Here is a 22,227-nt window from a genome sequence, read left to right as displayed (position 1 = left end):
TACAACGGATGAGATAAGTAAATAGGGGTGAAATCGGATGGTGACTCGTTCCGTAATCCCTTTATTCGATTTTCATCTTGACAAGAATTGAGAATTTTTTTCTTTCGATCTATCGAGAAGTGTCGGGACCCGAATGTTCGGAATTCCATCGAGTCGGAAGAGGATAATATCGAACCATATTTTTTTTAAAAATTTTTTTATGAAAATATATTTTTTTTAAAAAAATCTATGAAGAAACTCAAATAATTTTTTAGTATAATAAAAATAAGTTAAATTCTTTGTATATAACCATTAAAAACTAAAATATTTTCATAGTACATTAATAATAAACTAAAACAAGTAACAACTACTTGATTAACACAATTAAAACATATAATTATTTATAATTATAAAAAAACAAAATGAAAATTTATAACTCGACATTAATATTAAAACAGATAAATATAAATATCAAAAAATAATTTCGTCGGGTAGAGTTGTTGATCCCGATCCCGAAATTGATCGGATCCCGACCACTCGGGACGAAAAAAATTCGAGACAGAAACGAGTTGGGAATCGGAAAGGGTCGGAAATTTTGTCAATTATGTCTGCCCTAAGTAAATGAAGCTTAAATAATTGGGATGAAGGAAGTAGTTATTTTCATGATGCTGGTATTACATATAGTTCACATATGTTAATATTAGAACCGTTAAAAATGGTCTGAACTCGTCGGTTCACAAAAAATAGACATGTTCAAATAATAATTTTAGTGGTCTGTTTGAAGACGAGCGAGAGCTATAGACGAGAGACACCGGTTCTTTTATCCTTAATATATATGGAGATGATTTTAAAATCAACACCATCTTAAATCTTTTAGATATATTTTTTTAGAGAGAAATCTTTTGAATTATCACATTTTTTGGTTTTTTCATTTACATGTTTTATATTTTGCTCATGTTATCTTAGGTGTGTTAAAACGAGCTGGTCGGATAGGGAAGACTCACAATCCGTCGCAATCCACCATTAGACAGGGCGTAACGGGCTTACACATCTTTAAGTCAGGTTGAGAAAACACCAACCCCATCCAACCCACCTATTTTAGGTGACGGAACGTGTCAATCCGATGAAGTTACGTATAATTTGGCGGGCCAACACGCATCCACCACAACTCACCATTAGGCGGGGCGGGGCGGGGCGGGGCGGCGCGGCGCGGACCGACCAATCTTTTAGAATGGTTGAGAAATTGCCAACCCATTCCACCTACTTTGTATGGCGGGACGGGCCAACCGACGAGCCTAACCCATTTTGACATCTCTAGTTATCGTCAATTTCAGTGTTTTAAAAGGTGACACCTAGGACCACCTAGGCGCTAGGCGGTTGTCCGTCGTCCTGATTTTTAGACATTTGAAGTTTATGAATGTTATTACATTTATTGATCGTTTAGGCCGGCTAGACTGCTCGAAATTCACTTAGAAGGCTGTCTAGATTAATATATGATATTTTTTTATTTTTTAAATTGTTTTTTTAAAAAAAAAACATTATTTGACATGTTTTCCCATAAATTCGTGTCGGATGAAGATGATAAATATTTCATGTATTTTGAGTTTATGAACAATAAAAAAAAACATTATTTGACATGTTTTACAATAAATTCGTGTCGGATGAAGATGATAAATATTTCATGTATTTTGAGTTTATGAACAAGAATAATTAGAAATTAGACAAAAAAAAAAAAAAAAAAAAAGTCTAAACGATCCGCCTAATCTTCTAATCACTAAGCCGTGGTACCGTCTATCATTTTTTTTAAAATATTAGTCAATTCAGAGTCTTAATTTGATTTTTTTTTCCCAACAAGTGTTAATGTAGAATTGAAGATGACATCGGTGTCTATAAATATTATCATTTTTCGATAGAGTAATACTACATGTACATGGAGGGTTACACGTTGGGTTGCACAATGTACTTGAAATTATATGATTATCCTACATGCATTTTTGAAAGATTTATTCTAAATAAAGTGCAAAAATAATCATATAATTTCAAATACATTGTGAAACCAACATGTAACTCTCCATGTACATGTAGCATTATCCCTTTTTATATCATGTGAACGTTTTAAAAAGACAAAAAAGGACAAAGTCCCATACTCAAGGGAAGGTGGGAAGAAATTGCAAGGAAAGAAAGAGGTGTGTATGATTGAGTGGGAGAAGACTTCCAAGTCAAGTCACTCGAAGACTCCTGACTCTGCTGTTTTCCTTTTAATTCCAAAAACACTATGGTGCGCAAAATACGCGGTTTTAGCTTTGAATCAGAAAATATTATATCAGATTACTTTCTTTGTCATTTCATCTTACGTTTTTTTTATTATATTATTTATCTATATATTAATTATTTATCTAACATTAATCAAATCATTAAATTCAAATTACTATATTACCACTTATAAATAATATAATTTTTATTTTATTTATTGTTAAAAAGATAAAATAGTCATTTAACATTTTTATATAAAATTTAATCAATCAAATCAAATAAACCATAATCTATCAATCAAAATTTTAAATATCATTTCTTATTTATTTTTTATTACATTATACTACTCATGTATATATTACTTATACCATACCTCAAACCAAACGGTGCCTAAGGGTCCGTTTGAGGTGATAGATAAGATAAATAATATAAAGATAAGTAATATATTATAATAAAAAATAAATAAAAAATGATAGTTAATATAAGATTTTATTTGATTGATAGATTATGGTTTGTTTGATTTGATTGGTTATATTTTATATAAAAATACTAAATTATCATTTTATCTTTTTAATAATTAATAAAATATAAATAATATTATTTATAAAGGTTAATATAAAAAATTAAATTTAATGATTTGATTGATGTAGTATAAATAATTAATGATTTGATTGATGTGATATAAATAATTAAAAAATGGATAAATAATCTTGCAAAAAGAACGTGAGACTAGATAAAATTATTAATACATAAATTAATAATCCGTAACTTCAAACGGACTCTAAGTAAAAGCTCTTTTTTTTTAATATATATACATCTCCAGATAATATTATCTTTAGTTCAAACTTCAAACCTCATCTCTCCCCTATGCGACTAATACAATTTTATTTTGAAAAAGTATCAAATTTCATTTTAGTCTCATGAAGATTATTTAATAGGTTCATAAGATAAGGATACGTTACAAGTGTAATAAGAAAAATGAAAGATAAGGAGAATAAATAATATAGTGTGATAAATTGTATGATTTAAGTTTTTCATATATTAATTAATAAAAATAAATTATATATAGTTAAATTTATTTTATATTTTCATTGTATTATCTATTTTTATGATTGTAAAGAAAATATAGACATAGTTTATGTAATTTATTTTGCTTTATAATTTATTTTACCGATTACACAAATGAATTGTTGTGTTTTAAAAATCAATTTAAGAAAAAGAAAATTATTATTATTCGACAGATTTATTTAAAAATTTTAATAAAATACAGTTCCAACAATATTAATGATTTTATATTTTAAAATGATAATTAAATTAATGATCTTGAACGTTAAAAATAATATAATGGAAAAATAAGGCACCATTCTGGATTTTAAAAAAGGGTTAATATATTATATGATGATATGATACTTTTAATCTAACATATATTATTATTACTATTATTATTTTTTTAGTTTACATATATATTAATATATCACCACTTTAAATTGTGAATTTTCTTTTGTTTTTGTATTTTTTAATTTATTATCCCACGATTAATTAATCATATTATGTGTTAATTAATATTGTCCATCAAATATCTTTTTTATATTATGTATTATATATTAATAAACAAATATATAATTACAATTTTTTTATGTCCATCACGTGTTCTTTCCGTGTGTGTGGGTATATATATATATATATATATTTAATAAACAAATATATAATTACAATTTTTTTATGTCCATCACGTGTTCTTTCCGTGTGTGTGGGTATATATATATATATATATATATATATATATATATATATATATATATAATACAAAAATAATAAATAAATAAAAATGATTTGTTTGTCATATTTTTAAATTTGTTATCATCTTAATCAGTAATTTAGATGGGCAAATTATTTTAAAATCCCCAAACCCAAAAATTTTTTTCTCTTAACTCTCTACATTCAAATTTCTTTGTTTCAACTCCCTAGTGGTCCTCAAATTTGTCTTAACAAAGTGTTTAGCATTTAATCCTTTGTACGTGACATTGTTTTACCTATCGAACCCGTTCAGGCCAAGCAGAACTATCGGTTACGCAAGGTTTCCAGCCGATATACTCTGAATTAGGGTCGAACATGCTTCCGTAAGATGATAGTGTCGTCGGGTCATACCTGCCGAGTTTTACGAAGTGCTCCTCACACTCCAACCACGCAGTCGCAACAGATGGTTTCTGCACAAGTTCCTTCAACGACACCCAACACATCCTTAATTCGTTTTCTACCTTAAGGCGTATGGTATATGAATTTAATTATAAAATATGAGCATGAAAGAACAAGAGACTTTAGAAAAATTATTCAGACATAATATTATTACATAAATCAACTACTTTAAAGAGGAGAAGACAACTTGTTTAGCTACTCATAGTAGCTTTGTTCTTGAAATACATAAATAGAAAACTTATTACAATAGAAAGATAAATATTACAACAATTTATTTGTAAGAAAACTGAAGAGGAATGTTCGATGTCTTCAGCTTCCTTGAACGCTTGTATTTATAGCTAAGGTTCCACTCGTTTCACCGAGAAACTTCAGGGAATCTTACAACTATTTTGTCTTGTCCTTTTATGCCATTATTAATGACATCTTTAGCTAGTGGATGAGTCACCCGTTATTCACCTTGTCCTGTTATGCCATTATTGATGACATCTTTTGGTGGAGGAGTCATATGATGTCCTTTTTCTTTTGGCTCTATCTTCCTCACATGCTTTTTTTATTGTTGTTGGGGCATCTTCTGTTTTTGCAGTGGTCCCCTGAAAAAACGCATCTTTGGTGGTCCCTGTACACCTTTGCTTGTCTCGGAAAATTTTTTTCGATCCGTTCGGGGTCTGAAGTTTTTTCCGAATTCTGGCTCCTTCTGGTTTGAACACTCTGGGCAGATGTTTTCTGACCATCTTTCGATATGAGCCATGTTACAAAATTTTCGGCGACTCTCTTTATTTCCCGACAGCTTGTTGTTCCACAAAAAGTTTCTCTTCTTTTCGAAGAGTTCTTTCGCAAAATCCGTAGTTTTTCCTGTCATTGTGTTTAACAGGAATGATCCGTTCACAGAATTCTGATAAAATTTGAACGAAAACTTGACCTTGTCCATCTCGGTGAGACAAACACAAATACCCCATGCCCTTCTGGTTGAAATTTCATCTTCTCCAAAAGTGGACACTAATGGTATTTTTTCAGATAGGGGATCCTTGATGAATTTTTGATTATTCATGTCAGGTCTCCTCAGCTTGATGAAATGAAAGGGCTCGTGTGATCCTTTCCCGGTTGGTTCTGGAGCTGCACTAAAAAAATATAATTCAAGCACATCTCCTCTGGACAAATGGTCGTTATTTGCCCATGTTTCTTGGACTGCTTCCTGAATCCATTTTGGTAACTGTGATATCTCCGGAAAGCTTGGTGACGTTGTATAAACTGAGACCAAAGCCCCAAATTCATACCAGAGCTTTACATCCTTAGGATTGACATTGTTTTTTAGCCAAACCCTTGGATATATCCCTGCTACATCAACCCTGCAAGTGTTAGGGTTAATTTCACTTCTTGTACTTAATTTCTCCCACATTTATTGATAAACCTGAAATGGAGAAATAGTAGCTGGGTTAGTATCGATCTTAGATTTGCCCTTGTGTGTGTTGGGCCTAAGATTGATCTCTTCCTCTTTTACCCCAGAGGCGGAGGGTTGACTTGATGAGTTATCCTCATCAATTGTTGCTTCATCCAAATCATCAAAGGCTGATGATAGATTCACACTTGTTTCTTGAGTTTTAGATCCCTCAACATTTTGTTTCACAACCGGTGGTTGTATTTCTTGTTTTTGTAAAACCAATGGTTTTAGCATATCTTGTTTATGAGAAACCAATGGTTTCTCTATAGCCTTCACAATTGGCCCTTGAATAGCAGCCCAAAGTTGTGTTTGAGTCTGCATACATCCTGTAATTCGATTAGATACTTTGATCCGATCAGCTTGTTGTAACCTGCTGGCCATTTCAGCATTAATGGCTAACTGGTTGAACTCGGTTTGAAGCAACCCAAGGTGTTCTCTGAGATGCCTCTGCATTTTCATGATGGAATCCACGTCACTGCCTTCCATATTTTGTTAAGAAATCTGCAAGAATATTTTCATGAGATTTAATAATAACAATATCAAAAATATAATTTTGACATAATGCTTGCCATCTTAATAACCTAGCTTTCTCAGGTTTAGATTTAATCTTATTTCTTAGGAAAGCTTTTACCTGGGTGTTATCAACCTTGAGTGTGAATTTTTTAGCAAGTAAAAATAATGGTCATTTTTCGAAAGCCCTTTTAACTGCATAAAATTTCTTCTCGTTGATATGTCATCTGATGACCTCTGATTCTGAAAAAATACCGCTACAGTATCTGCATGGTATTTCTCCATCTGGGGGGATCTTGGTAAGGACTGCTGCCCACCATTCGTCACTGGCATCCTTGAATAACACCAGATCATTTTCATCTACGGGTATAGCCATTTTTGGGAGATTCTTACATATCTCCTTTAATTGGTTTACCCCTTTAGTATGGTCATCGGTCCATATAAACTTAGCATCATTTTTTAACAAAGGACTGAACACCTTTCTGTACATTGCTAGATTGTTAATGAATATCCCTGCAAAATTAACTACTCCAAGAAAACTCTGAAGTTGTTTTACGTCTTTAAGTTTATCTGGAAAATTCTTTACCTTTTCCACAATATGGGATTGTAGAATTATTCCGGATTCATCAATCTCAATAACAAGGAATTCAATTTTTCTTGTTGCTATGACTGCTTTCTTTTCATATAAGACCAATCCCTCTTGTTTGCAAATTTTAGAGAAAATCTCTAAATGTTTAACGTGTTCGTCGATGTTTTTTGATGCTATAAGAATATCATCAATATAAACAAACATAAAGTTGAAATAATCCTTAAAAAGGTTATCCATATTTCTTTGAAATATCTGGGGTGCATTAGCCAATCTCATAGGCATAACTTCCCAAATATAGTGTCCTTGTGGAGTAAAGAAGGCTGTGAATTTCTTACTGCCTTCTTCCATTTTTATCTGGTAGAATCCAGACTTACAATCAAATTTTGAGAACACTCTAGCATTTCGTACACAGCTAATTAGATGTTCTCTACTGGGTATGAAATACCCATCAAACTCCAGGATTTTATTAATACTTTGGTAATTAATAACTAACCTGGGTTTTTCTCTTTTTATTTCACCATGATTTTTGACCAGAAATCCTGGGCTGCTATATGGTGAAACTCCTTTTTTGATTAGACCAAGGTCCAAATGTTCCTTGATAATCATTCTCATATCCCTTTGATCTGTAAAGTTCATCGGGATAGGCTTATATCTGACGAATTCATATTCTTTGTCTTCCTTTAGAGTAAGACTGGCTTTGAGTTGATTTCTATCCCACTATGCCAAAGGATGTTCGTTATAACTTTCTTTGAGCCTCTTTTTGACATCTTCAAGGGATACCTTATTTTCTAACTCTATATCTCTGTGATGTAGAGTTACCTTGAGAAGCTCCATATCCTCTGTTTGGAGTTCTTGTTCTGTTGTTATTTTCAATATGGTTTCTCCAAACCTTCTTGGATCTTTCATTTTTGGGTGAAAAAGTTGTCCTTTATCACCACGCTGGCTGTGAAATATTATCGGCAATTGTCGATAAAAAGCAACCTTGAGTCTTTGAACGATAATTTTATGATCACAAATTGTAGTGAACATAAGCCTTCTTGACTCATTGTCTTGTGTGTACTTCTTAAACATTTGTAAGAAGTTATTTCCCAACAGGATATCAGATCCTGTATCATGGAAATAGATTGGTGGTGTCTTTACCTTGTACCAAGGTGTCTGACCTGCTCCTCCCATAAGAATTTCTGCTTGTTTTATTCCTTTACAAAGAATTAAAATTCTTCTAGAGAAATCTCGTCCAGCAATTTTTGGTAATTCTTCTTCACATTCTTCAGGGAAGACTCCTCTTTTTGCTGTACAAATTGCTGCTCCCGAATCAATATAAGCTGCAAAGTATTCAGCCTTATATTGTTCATACAACATCCCTATCAGAATGTATATGGAGAATGGACTTGTTGTCATTTTTTAAATGGATTACTAAATGGTCCTGCCATTTTTAACAGCATGTGTTGTAACTCAGTAATCCGATTAAGACTATTCGCCTTTAGTCTTCCTAAGGCTTCAGAACGTAGAGTATGGTTACTCTTTTCTACCTCTTCAATGCGTTCTAGTAAATCATGTTCATGACTTACTAATTTCAACAATTGCTTCTTCCTCTGTTTGTAAACAGAGTTTTCGAATCTGATTAAGGTATTGTCCCTTATCCAATTCTCTTGGTTTTCCATTTTGTAGAATTCTTATTGAATCCTCCAAGTCTTTTCTTTTGCCATGAACTCTATTCCTTTTTCAAGGCGTTTCCATGGTTTATGGTCCTCTAGAAACTCTAGGCCAAGAATGAGCTGATCCACTTCTTTTCCTGAAATTCCACAGGTTTGAACTTTCAATTCTCCAATATTTATCAATCATTGGTAAGTTCCTTTTTCCTGTTGTTTCAAATAGTAAATCGAGTTACAAGGGATCTGGTTCCGATGACTTGTAATTTCGAATACTATTTTTACTTCTTTCCATCCTTCTGGAGATCTAAGTTTTCCTATTATAGAAAACTCTTTTTCTTCTGGTGGAATTTATTGAATAGGAGATTTGTCCCATCTCCTACTTGTCATTCGATTTTCTTGGAAAGATAACCTTCGAGGTTCTATTTTAAGGTCTCTGTATAGAACCGGTCTGTCTTGAATTTGAATGTCAGTTTCCTGAATTAAAGGAAACTCGATTCTTTTTGGGTATATCGCATGAGCAACTTTCCCAAAGATCTCTGGAATTTCAATGAACTCATTTCTAATAAATAATTCAGAATAGTGAGTATTAAAAAGAGCATATGTAATTTGATATGTAATAAAATATGGCCTATTACCTTCCTTCATTAGTCTTTTTTCCTTGAAATTTTGATGCAACGTCAAGGCTCGACTAAAGTCCCTGTCAGCTAAATTGTAAGCTATTCTTGGATAAATAACTCATAAAATTTTTCCTGCACATAGATTTTCTGAGATAGTACCCAGGACAGCATCTTGAATATTCCCCATTCTTTTTTATCGCATACTACGATATCTATAGGTGAATCTATTCCTTCTTTAAAAGTTGTCTTAATCATTATTTGGATTTCTCCAATATGAATCCAAGACATCGTCCTTGCTACCTCACTTTTCCACTTTTGCAATTCCTCTCTTATTTTTTCAAAAGGAATTAACTGCATCTCTATTTGATTACTTGTTAACTCCATGAGGATTGTCATTTCCCTTCTGGATACTTTGTAAATCAAATTATGTCTTCTTTGTCTAAGCCCTAGGTTGCCTAAGACTCTTTCTACTTGTCCTGCCAAAAATCCCTGGTACTTTTGTAACGTTGGATTTTCTCTCATAATCCTTTGGACCATATTATGAGATATCGTAGTTTGGCTAAAGAATCCAGTTAAACTTTCATGTGTTTCCTGCCGAAACACTTCTTCTTTATTCTGATTCTGATTCATCCTCAGAATCTTCTTGACTAAACAATATCTCTTCTTCGTATATGCTTTCATCTGAGGTGATATCCTCAAATTGATATACTTAGACTATATCTTGAAAAAAGACCGCATCATCCATATCTGGTGTTGCTTCAAAGAGTTTAACTCATTTTTTCTCGTTTTCTGGATAATTGGTAGATATATGTCCTCTTGCTCCACATGTCCAGCAGTTGCAATCCTTGAAACTTTCACTTGCTCTTGTATGAGTTCTTCTGAAAGTTCTTCTTGATGGTATTCTTCTCCTGCTTTGTGATGAGCTTGTTACTGGGGATGTTCTTGTAGGTCCACTTCTTCTTCCTGATCTATAAGATCTAGCATTTTGTTTGGACCAAAATGTTCTTGATTTCCAAGAACTTCTCATTCTTTTATTATAGGGATTATTTCTGAATTTCTTCCTTTTAAATCCCTGTGATCTGTTTCCAATGATCGTTGGAAGATCACTTTCTCTACAACATAAAGGTGTACGTTTATCTATACCCCTTATTTTCTTGTAGTTCTTTTGTAATGCTGCCATATGGCACCATTCTGCCAATTTTCCTTTCAAAAAGGACGCGCGTCTTGCCAATGTATCAAGATGACCTGGAACGTATTCTTTAATCATCATTTCTCTCCAGGGAGTTGGCATTTTTGCGAAAAATAGCTGAATAGCTACATTTTTCTCGACTCCTGAATTCCATCTGTATTTGGTTAATAACATAATGTATTCATCAACTAAACAGATATCATGTAACTCGAGGCTATACAGAGCTTGAGTATATCTTCTTTTTTTCTCTGTATCTTGATTATTGAAATAGTCTACCCCTATGAATTGTGCTTTAAATAGGGTGGTCATTCTTTCTCCAATCTCGCTGAGGGATTCTCCTGCTAAGATCGATTCCTTCGTATCTGGCATAGTCATCTCCCATGCAATCTTGACAGATCCCATTAGACTTATTTTTAAAAGTTTAATGAATCCTTCTTTATTGAGATCTAATGTCTCTGCTGCAATTCTCATAGCTGACATCCAATCATCTATAAGATCTTGTCTGTTTTTTAAGTCCAAAACATCAAGGTTTAACATAACCCCGTAAGGATGTATTGGATCTAAAGCAGTTTTTCCGTAAGGAGTTTGATGGAGTGGGATTTTACTCCTTCTTGATCTGGTTCCTGCTGGATGTGAATTTTCTCCAACCTGGAACTCACTATGTGGTTCTTCTGTTTTAACCACATATCTTGGGGGATTCCTTATGGGTTGTTCACCCTCAGGGGAATTCATTTTTAGATCTACTACTTTGAGATTCGCAAAAGAATCCGCAAGATCTTGTAGATCCTCGAGATTTAATCTTTCTAAAGTAGTCATCAGATAGTGTTTTTCTCTGATACTGCTTTTATAAGATTAATCATCCTTTCATTATCAGTTCAAGGTTTTTGAACCATTTTGATTTTACCTTTCTGATGTAACAAAGGTTCAGTACCAAACGAGAGTGATAACCTTCCTCCTGTATTTCTTTTTCTAGAACCAGAAGTGTGTTCTAGATTTATGATTTTATTTTGAAGATCCTTTAGAGTTTCAAGAATTTCTTCTTGTTTCTTAAGGATTTCTTCAATTTGCCGAGGTATTTCATACAGCTGATTGTTGTAATATTGTACCGTCTTTTGAATTTCTCTAAGATCTTCGAAGAGTTTAGAGGAATCTGGGGTAATCTCTAAAAATTTAGAGTTAGAGATCATCTTTCTTACTTCCTTCAAAATTAAGAGCATTATTCACAACCTGTTGTAAGTAATCTATTATGAGTAGATTAACTTGTTTATAGGATTTTATATTAATAAAATCATCTTGATTCAAACCTTCGTTTGAAGTCATCTTTTGTAGAAAATCTTCTCCTCAACAAAGAAAAGTATGAATTAACGAATAATATAAAGTCTGAATAATTAACCTAAAGCTCTGATACCAATTTTGCGGATGATTCAAGTACCATAATTGAGCACAAAATAGCATAAATGAAGTACATAAATGCATAAATTGGGTACAAGAATTAAACATTGGATTTGACCAAGTTTGGTGGTCCTAGGGAGCTTTAAGAAAAAATTTTTATTGTAGAAATTTATAAATTCACTCAATTTAGATAATACATTATATCGCACAGTCAATTAGAATTTGGTATTTATAATGAGCTTTTTGTTTTTGAATTTCAATATATATATATATATGATGTTTTCATTATAGAGGTGGTATATCGTATAATATTACGGTATGCAAAAATTTTGTACGTTATCAGTATATACTTTTTTATACCCAAAATACTTATATTTTTAAATTTATTGTTTAAAATATATAAATTATTATACATTGTTTCGGTATTCCGGTACATTCAAAAATTTTAAATTTCATATTGTTACCATTAGCGTATCGAAAAAATTGTGTTTTTTCCGGTACAATAATCTCGATATACCAAAAATTCGATATATTTTCTAGCACTGGTTCTGAATTATATATGCACCAACAAATGTAAAACCTCCTATATTGTTCAAAGCATGTTTCACGAATTGGTTACTTTTTTACTAATTTATATAATTTTTTAATGAAATAAATGCTAAAAATATAGAACTGAAATACACATATCTACATATTAATTTACAAATTATTTCCAAAATTTCAAATTATATAATTATGATAGATAGAAAATTTATTAGTTTTTTTAGGTATATCCATTATGACACCAAAGTATTTGTAGGGATATTAAAGGAAACAAAAGGGAAAAATCATCAAATTAAAGTTGGACGGGAGATATTGTTATATATTTGTGACGTGGAAACCCGCAGCCAGGGGCATAGCATAGTGTGGGCAAAGGTGGGCATTAGCCCAGCAAAAATTTTCAATTTTAGGCCTAGGTATATATGTTTACAAGCTCAATTTATTTATCGATCATAAAACCATTAAAGAATATGTGAAACCATTATCTCAAAAAAAAAAAAAAAACACCGATGAGCTCATTTAATTATTAAAGCCCAATCGAAAACGTTATTAATTATGTAGATTATAGACTATTATCATATAAAAATAAAATTAAGCAATCTCTTTGGCGCACACGGAACGACGAGAGAATAACAACTTCAATTCTTCAAATATAGGTATTAGGTATGTGTTTCAAATTTATTTATACATCTATAATTGGTTATATAAATTATAATTGCTTTTGGTATTGATACAGAATTTATCATAAACAAGTTTGATGAATTGAAATATCGCAAAATACGGCTTACATAAGAATTATGTATTTTTTTTAGTTTTTTTTATTTATTGTGTGATGTTTAAATTAATAATGAGAAACATTCTGCCCACCAGATAAAGTATTCTTGGCTACGCCCCTGCCCGCAGCTGTTATATTTGATGCGCACTCCCCGAACTAACACAATAGCCTGCAAACTACGTTAATCAGGTAAACCGTACTAGGCAAATCCTGTGTGACAGACTAGTCCAAAAAAATGTTGGTAGGGAAAATCGAACTCCTGACCTCTGCGAGAGATATTGTCATATTGATAAATCTTTAAGTGGGATGCCAATTAAATCACGAAGGAAGAAACAAATAGTAATTAGATAGATAGAGAACGAGGAAATGGTAATCAAACCATAATGATAATTATGATAATTAGTTGCGCTTGCATACGCATTGTTTGTATAATTAAAATATGAATATTATTTATTATGAACATATATTATATGTTTGTTTCAAATCAATTTAAATTGAAAATAATAAGTTGCCTATATGATTAAAATATAAATATTATTTATCGTATACATGTAATATATTTTAGTTTCAGATCAATTTAGATTTGAAAATAAAATGAAAGCACAAAAATGGAGATTGTCACGAACAAATGAAATTTAAAATAGAGATAAAAATTTTTGTTACTTTTTTTTGGCTTTTTGAAAAATATTTTAGATATTTCGTTTTTGTCTTCACCAAATTAATTTTAATTTGGTTATTGAATGGTGCAATAATATAGTAAGATGTTGAAAATCTTGATTCATCCATGAAAAATTATGATAGAAAAAAACTATTTGAGTTCCCATTGTGAACAAATTGAATACAGAAGACGATTTTAATATTATTGAAGACGCCTGGCATAAAAATATGAATCAAAAGAATTTAATAGTCTTCTGTAATACATATCATATGATTAAATAATTAATTATTTAATTAATTATACATATAAAATATTAAAATCGTGTCTATTTTAATGCACAGTATCCTGTATTGTTTTTCTCAACACAATGAAAAATCTTTTCCCATGAATACTGTAGATTATTTGATGGTTCAAATTCCATAAGGAAAATGAGGAATTATCAGACAACCAAAAAGTAGGGATTTTCTTGCTTGACCGATTCAAAGATTGACGAAATTCCAAAAAGTTGTCAATTCCTCGTGGTCTAGACATATTGTTTCTCTTTGGGATTGATAACATTTTATACCAATTTTTTTTTGGATTTTAATATCATAGAAAATATATGATCATTTCGTCTTCACATTCGTGACAATTTAAAAAATCTCTTGTGAGCAAAAAATAATAAGATGGAATTTAATTAAGTGGATTTTATTTACTCAACGCTTAAAATCCTACACCAATGATAGTACTTAGATTATATATCACATGAATTATATATCTTACTATATTATCATAGTAGAGGTCTTTAAATTAACAAACTTTCGATTGATTGATAAATCTTGAGATAAATATTCTAACTTAATTCACAACAAAACCAAAATTATTAGGCAAATTAGTCATTGTATACGACATTATCTTTTCTTAACCATTAGATTTTTTTTTTCTTATTTATCAAAACGATATTAACTTTGTGACTTTGGGTGTGTTTTTAATTACGAAAAGATCACTCACTTGTAAAATTGACGTTTTTGTTGCGTTTTAGTCAGTATTTATTTATGAAAACACTATATTTTTTAATTTTTAATTTTTAATTTTTTTTCTTTAAAAAACACGAACTTCATAAGTACAGAACGCGTACACAAAAGTACTAACTACTAATCTACATATGAGTCATGACTATAATTAATGTTATATCGCTGACGTCTCAAAATATGAAACGGTAGATTTACCACTAAGAGTTACCCATTCAATTAAACTAAAGTTTATAATAATCTCCCAAGAACACGAGTCTAAAAACCGCGTGAACTAGTCTTCACATGAGTCTCTTTCACAACACTAGCTATAATGGTTATATATATATATATATATATATATATATATATACATGGAAGAAGCCTCAGTGGACAGAATCAAGTGTCCTGCACAATATATAGTCATATACATGAATGAATGCATAGCTATGGACGAATCAAGACTCGAGTTGGAGTTGCCGGGTTTCAGGTTTCACCCCACCGAGGAAGAGTTGCTCAATTTTTACCTCAAAACCAGGGTGATCGGCAAGAAACTGCGCGGCGATATCATCGGAATCTTGAACATCTACAATCACCATCCCCGGGAGTTGCCAGGTTTTGTATATACATAAATTGTAAAACAACCTGTTAGCTAGTTTCTATCTAAGTTACGGGTCAGTCTGTGCCCCTACATTGAATGGCCCAATTTTTTTTGTATTTAAGATGTTCACGTAAAGGTTTCAAACACAAAAAGATATGGGTCGTTCGATTCTCATTTGGGCACCGTCCGAATGAGGTAGCATATAATCATCCCTAAGCTTACATGTAAAGTTAGCTAGTTTCTATCTAAGTTACGGGTCAGTCTATGCTGCTACATTTCAAGGGCCCAATTTTTTTTGCATTTGAAATGTTCACTTAAAAGTCTCAAACACAAAAAGATATGGGTCGTTGGATTCTCATGAGTTAGCATAGAATCATCCCTAAGCTTACATGTAAACACATAAGAAGAATAAGCAAGAAGTGATATTGATCATTTGATGGAATGAAACATGGACAGGGCTGGCGAAAATCGGCGAGAGAGAATGGTACTTCTTCGTGCCAAGGGACAGGAAACACGGCAGTGGAGGCAGGCCTAATCGAACCACGGAGCGTGGCTTCTGGAAGGCAACCGGCTCGGACCGCAAAATACTGAGCCTGTCGGATCCCAAGAAGATGCTGGGATTCAGGAAAACTCTGGTGTTCTATGAAGGCAGAGCTCCCCGAGGAAGAAAGACGGATTGGATCATGAACGAATATCGTTTACCTGATACATTCTCCCATCAGTCCACACTTCCACACAAGGTAATATCATCTGCTTCATACATATATAGGTGCTTTGCTTTTTTTTATCTTATATGAAATTTGGTTAATATTCTGAGTTGGTTTTCTTGGTTTAATGCAGGACATAGTGTTGTGTAAAGTATACAGAAAGGCGACGCCTCTGAAGGCGCTGGAGCAGATGGCAGCAATGGAAGAACCAGCCATGGACTCCATATCGTCCTGCGATCAAATCGATGCTGACATGGGATTCAAGAAAGAGTATGAACAAGACACAACATTTCTAGTAGAGACGGGGACGGCGACGGCGACGGCGACGAGTATGGATTATACAGCAGGATCAGGGAGAGGTTGCAGCAAGTTGAATTTACCTAATGGGCATGAGAATTTTGTGGATCTGCAGCTGCCTAAACTGGACATGGACTGGACTCAAGACTCCTTCTGGGCACAATTGAGAAGTCCTTGGCTTGATAACTGCAACAATTTCTTGCCACTCTGCTAATCTTAAACTACTATTAACTATATATGTCTATAATTATCAATTCATATAAACTATTATGTATGCATGTGCGTATCTTAGGCTTCGCGTTTGGACAGTAAGGATTCGAGTTCGGATGCCGACACGATCTTGTGTTTCATGATCAGGGAAGACTGAGTAAAGGGCCTGAGGGATCAATATGTATAAAGAACAATGTGGCTGCTAACATGCATAATATTAGTGGAGTACTTTGTAATAAAACCACTGGTAGTTTTCATTCATGTGCAACTTAGTTGACGTTTAATATCAAAATGATTGTTTTACATTATATTCAACACATCATAACAAAACACCTCACTCCATTGTAATAATAATATAAATAATTGTTGGCATAAACCATGTTTTTGTCTTATTTAGCATTTTAATTAATGACAGTTTTTAAAAATTTGCATAATTAATTTTTAAATATTGAAATAATTGTTTTACTAATTTCCAACTTATGAAACTTACAATTATCCAACAAACTTAAGCTTTACTAAACGCTTAGCAACATTTCACGAGTCCTTCCGACATGTAGAATTCATTCAAAAATAAAATGAATTAACCATTCATAAACAAAAACATACATTATCACAAGATATACAACTAATTCCTTGCATTTGCAAGTGCTCTGCGGTTCAAATATGCGAAGAATTAATGCAACATACGGGGCCAAAAGGTACTTTTACAATTGTGGGAAAAATACAAGCTACCTTCTAACCCACAAAAAATATACAAACTTGATGGCAAGAACGATGATCATCCTCTCCCACCTGCTTTTTGCCTCTTTTCTTCGAGTCCAGCAGCTTCCTTTAACATGTCGGCAGCATCCTGGTGCATGTCCAGTTTGGCAAGGGCGACCGACTGCATGTAGAATGCTGTAGCCCAGTCTGGATGCACAATCTGTGCTTGCATTGCATCTCGAAGGGCCACATCAGCTTGATCACACATCAGATAACATAAACTACGCCGTGCATACACTGTTGGTGAAACCATAGTTCCTACGTCGATAAACTGCATGTTCAATATGAAAATAAACCATTATAAGGTTAGGTGATGTAAAGAAACAACACTTTGCTTTTTACCGTCGAACAAACTTCTCAGACAACTACAAGCATCCATTGCTTGGTTTCTGAGATGCTGGAATCTCTACTAAACATAGATGCAAAAGAGGGCAGCATCTGAATTTTTTCTTTTTAACCTCGTTTCGTTTTTTTATAAGAAACAATCTTTTTAACCTTGTTTTGGGTTCATCTCCAATAGGGAATTTCAGTCCTTTAGAATAGAATCATTACCACTGCATTTTCACTGGTCAAATTTTGTTTTGCCTCTCTAGTTAAGGCAGTAAGAGGGACTCGAGCAACAAATGAGAAGGAGCACCACTTGGTTTTCATTTCTTTACATTTACGTTCACATTTTCTCTCCATAATCCAGGATGTTAAATGTGTTAAGTTATAAATGCAAGCAATTACTCATTCACGTCCCATAACAACAGCAGGAAATAATGAAAGCCCAAACCTGTGAATAACAATCGATAGCAGTCTTAAAGTCCTTGTCACGGAATGCATAATCACCGCGCTTTCTAGCATCTAACATATCTCTCATCTGCTGGGTCCATTCTTGAAACGACAACTGGAGGATAATTTGAAAAATGGCATTTAAAACATAGAAACTAAAATTAGAGGGATGCGTATGTGCATCAACAATTATGAGACATAATACCTCGTTTGTTCCTTCATCATCCCGATAGTGGGTGGTCACCAGTATTTGGTGTATTGCTGTAAGGTCCATACGAGAACAGGCCTCGCCCATTGGTGAAAGAGGGCGTTGAGGTGTTGCGGGTGCTTCTTCGTGCTTCGAAATCCCAAGCATTACATGAGAGGGAACCTAAAGCCATCAAATTGCATCCAGTCACTTTCAAATTTATGAGACTGTCAGTAGAATAACGAGCATTGCTTCATGCAACATCTGATATAAAGTATTCATAGGGAAAAGAGGAATGCTATTGTGTATGAGAAACATTTTATTGCTCTTAAACATTAGGTAACAGGATGGCTGGTCATCTGTGAGGTTTGGAGGAAGACATTTTTTACAATAAAAGTGGCTACAATGCAATAACTACATGACGAATTCTGGATGTCTTTTATTTTAGAGGTGTCTGATTTGTAATTTAATTTTTTTTAAAAAAAACAAAAAATATTCCCTTGTGTATAATAAAAATTGTCGTACCAAATGGAAAGATAAGGAATAGAGTTGAGATTCATACATCTGATTTTGGTTGTAGTGGAGAAAGAGTAGAAACAAGATCCTTTACATTAGGCCTTTCCCTAGGTTCATATTGCAAACAACGTGAAGCAAGACCGACAACTATTGTAGCTTCTTCTGTAGAAAACCTTCCCTCCAAATGTGAATCCATCAGTAGAATGATGTTTTTACCTCGTATCATATCAAGAGCCTGCACATAATTCGTGTTTATCAAACCATTCCAGAAATATCATAATTCATATATATGGAGGGACCAGCCATTAACATCACCGTTTATAATGTGATTCCCAAATCGCTAAAGTTTTATGTGCAACAAAGTAATTTCACGTACCACGTCGCCCATTTAAAATATAAGCTACTCACATGACTTGGAGGAATGTGCTTTCCACTTAGCAGATCCAAGAGTACAGTGCCAAAGCTGTATATGACACTTTGTGGTGTTACCCTACCTACGATACAAAATAAAGAGTTATGCATGGGAAATGGAAGCTAGCAGTTGCTTGCTCACGGCTAACAGCCTCACACCTTAACAATAAAATTAATGCAACCCCAGTAATAATGAGTCGTGAGAATGGAAATATCACAGGCTTTAATTTCTTTCGCTTTTGGGATATATGATGGCTTAATTTTAAAAAGATAGTTGTCGTCGCATAAGCTGAGAGATAATTTAGGATATATGAACAATCAATATGCTATTAAGTCGGGTAGACTAGCGTGAATCATGAAAATATCTAATTGAAGCTTGAACGCAATATTTATCATTCACATTCGCAAGCCTTACTGCATAAGAACCAGACAAGTATAACTTAAAATGTGAAAAATTTTGTCAACTGCCCGCTCAAAACTTCATAAGTTCATATCCAGTTAGCCCTTGAAATCAGTTGAGATTTCAGGAAGACAGGAACAGTTGCGTCATCTTAAAGAAACCAAGATACTCATCCGCTAACTAGTCCTACCATCACAAGCATGCTTTCCAATTAAGAATTTTAGACTGATCAGATATCCACGAGAACAAGTACCAAATTAAATTATTGTGCTAAAGAAATGGAGGATAAAACACAACAGTATAGTACAGGTTGGAAGATGCTCATGAGTTGTACAAGAAGGATTAATAGATTCAAACAAACAAAAGTTCCCACACTCAAAATAAAGAGTTTCCCTTCAATAGCAAATCAAGCGAAAATTTATGTAACTGAAAATTACCATTTTTTAGATATTCTGGGGGAGTGTAGGCAAGATTTGTGCTGTAACTTTTTCCATCCTGGCTGTTTTTCATCAAACCAAAACATGAAAGCCTAGGATCACCATCCTGCAAAGTCCACTCATATTTCCATCCTTCAAGATCTAAAGAAAATAATAATAGCACAAGAATACTCTAGTACAAACAAGTGGGCGGCTGATTCTATTCGTAATGACGAACCAAAGATAGGAAAATACCCCATCGAAGAGAACCCTGTAGGCATTGAGGTCGTGATACAACGGATGACCTTCATTGCTACAGTAAGCCAATGCTTCAGCTATATAGAGTGCTACTCTCAAGCGCATGGCCCATTCAATGGTCTGACTCTCCCCTATAAAATTTAATGGGATAATAATATCACTCAAAACTGTCTTTATGTATAGATATATATATTTTTATGTAACACAACCAGCCCAAAATCTCGATTATCACAATAACAACCTACCGAAAATCATATTTTTCTAAATATCATCTTTAGGTCCCAAGAGCACATTAATTTGTAAATCATTTCAGGAAAAGATTGCGAAGAATAGTGTCAACTTATTGATAGGGTATGATAACAAATTTGGCGTTGCTTAAAAAGCAAAATCTCAGAAATGCAAGAAACAAGGATAACATACAATGAAATAAATGCTTAGCAAGCGTATCATTGGTCATGAATTCTGCAACCAGCAACCTATCATCACCATCACAACAATACCCTATTAAATTCGCCAGCCTTTGGTTCCTCAACTTGCCGACTCTCCATGCCTCCTCCTACAACACAAAACAATCCATGGCATAACTCAGCTATTTCAACATAGAATTCCACCAGATTAGATACACACTAACACACACACATAGCGTCTATCATAAAATTACAATACCGCAAACTGTTTCGGGTCCGACCAAGCCATCTTAGGAAACTTCTTGACGGCGATCCACCGGCCGTTCTGGAGGCGGCCTTTGTAAACAATATTCGGGGCTTTTTCACCGCTTTCTGAGACGATAAAATCCGGGCTGAAGTTATTTGTAGCAGACTTGAGGTCCGCGAAGGAGAACTCGGAAAAGGATGGAACCCCGGTGGCAGCTACCCCCGAGTCGGGTCCCGCGGGCTGGTGTCGGCCGGCAGAAGTCGGAGATGGGCCGTGCGCCTTGACCTTATCGTTCCCCGCCTGCGCTTCATCTGGAGGAAACTTTGAAGCTAAGCAGCCCATTGCACAAACACTCTGCAATACTGTTCAAATACCCTCTTCCACTTCTCTGCTCAATGTACAATCACCCTCTCCCTTTCAGGTCCCAAGCCTACGATTATGATAAAAGAAAAGAGCCCAACAATACATACAGTTTTGAGAATAATTTGGAACAGTTACATATATTTATATTTTAATTTATATATAAATAAAAAAGGGATCTTTATCATTTCTTTCCCCGTTTGTTCTTGAAATCTTATAGTAATATAATAATTAGTAACAAAATTATCAAAAGCTTAATCTCTTTTCACACTTTTTCATCAATCTTTAACTTTGTTACATGCAGTTAAAATGATTGTTTTACTACCGTTGTATACATACTGTTGCAGTTGTAACCTTAAATCACTCGAACAAACAGTACGAGGGACCATAATAACCATTAATCTATACAAACATGTCGAAGGTTGTTGGCATTAATTAATTAATTAATAATTAATTAATTATGGAAGAATTAATGATTTGATTTAGTGGAGTTTCAGGCTGGTTTAGCTGTGGAATATTGAAGATTAGATATTAAATTATGGCTAATGATTCTTGGTGACGTTGTTTAGTCCATTATTTTCTTCTTCTTTTTTTTAGTGAGTTATTATAATTAATTGGATGCTATTTTTATACGATAAATACAATACTTTATGGCCTAATAATTCTCAAGTTTTTGTCATGTATCGGGCGAGGGAGAAGTTCTTGTCTCAAGAGGACACGTGGGAGACCAAGGATGGATGGATCAGATTGATCATTATAGACTATTGTGGAACTAATTCCGATTTGAATTCTCATCTCGACTTTAAGCACAACATGATGATGTATTTTTTACAATACGAGAGATGCATAAATGGTAAATTGATTGTCTTATATATAAAAAAATATGCAAAACACCAC

General features: G+C 33.4%; 2 protein-coding genes across 2 annotated transcripts; one reads left to right on the top strand and one right to left on the bottom strand.

The window, feature by feature from the left end:
- The first annotated feature begins 15,161 nt into the window (after window positions 1–15,161).
- Window positions 15,162–16,900, top strand: LOC140891128 (NAC domain-containing protein 6-like). The gene is made up of 3 exons (XM_073299440.1): window positions 15,162–15,392; window positions 15,835–16,118; window positions 16,219–16,900. Exons 1-3 carry the CDS (start codon window positions 15,209–15,211, stop codon window positions 16,594–16,596), a joined length of 846 nt encoding a protein of 281 aa, XP_073155541.1. The 5' UTR covers window positions 15,162–15,208; the 3' UTR covers window positions 16,597–16,900.
- Window positions 16,901–17,159: 259 nt separating this feature from the next.
- Window positions 17,160–21,457, bottom strand: LOC140886591 (serine/threonine-protein kinase BSK1-like). The gene is made up of 9 exons (XM_073293252.1): window positions 20,983–21,457; window positions 20,737–20,872; window positions 20,314–20,447; window positions 20,080–20,185; window positions 19,240–19,325; window positions 18,878–19,066; window positions 18,334–18,498; window positions 18,130–18,243; window positions 17,160–17,625 (listed from the first exon to the last, which is right to left on the bottom strand). Exons 1-9 carry the CDS (start codon window positions 21,310–21,312, stop codon window positions 17,371–17,373), a joined length of 1,515 nt encoding a protein of 504 aa, XP_073149353.1. The 5' UTR covers window positions 21,313–21,457; the 3' UTR covers window positions 17,160–17,370.
- Between the last annotated feature and the right edge of the window lie 770 nt (window positions 21,458–22,227).

This window comes from Henckelia pumila, chromosome 3, assembly GCF_033568475.1.
Source record: "Henckelia pumila isolate YLH828 chromosome 3, ASM3356847v2, whole genome shotgun sequence".
NCBI classification, from domain to species: domain Eukaryota; kingdom Viridiplantae; phylum Streptophyta; class Magnoliopsida; order Lamiales; family Gesneriaceae; genus Henckelia; species Henckelia pumila.
Note: the sequence above shows the minus strand (reverse complement) of the source record. Positions and strands in the feature narration are given on the sequence as shown.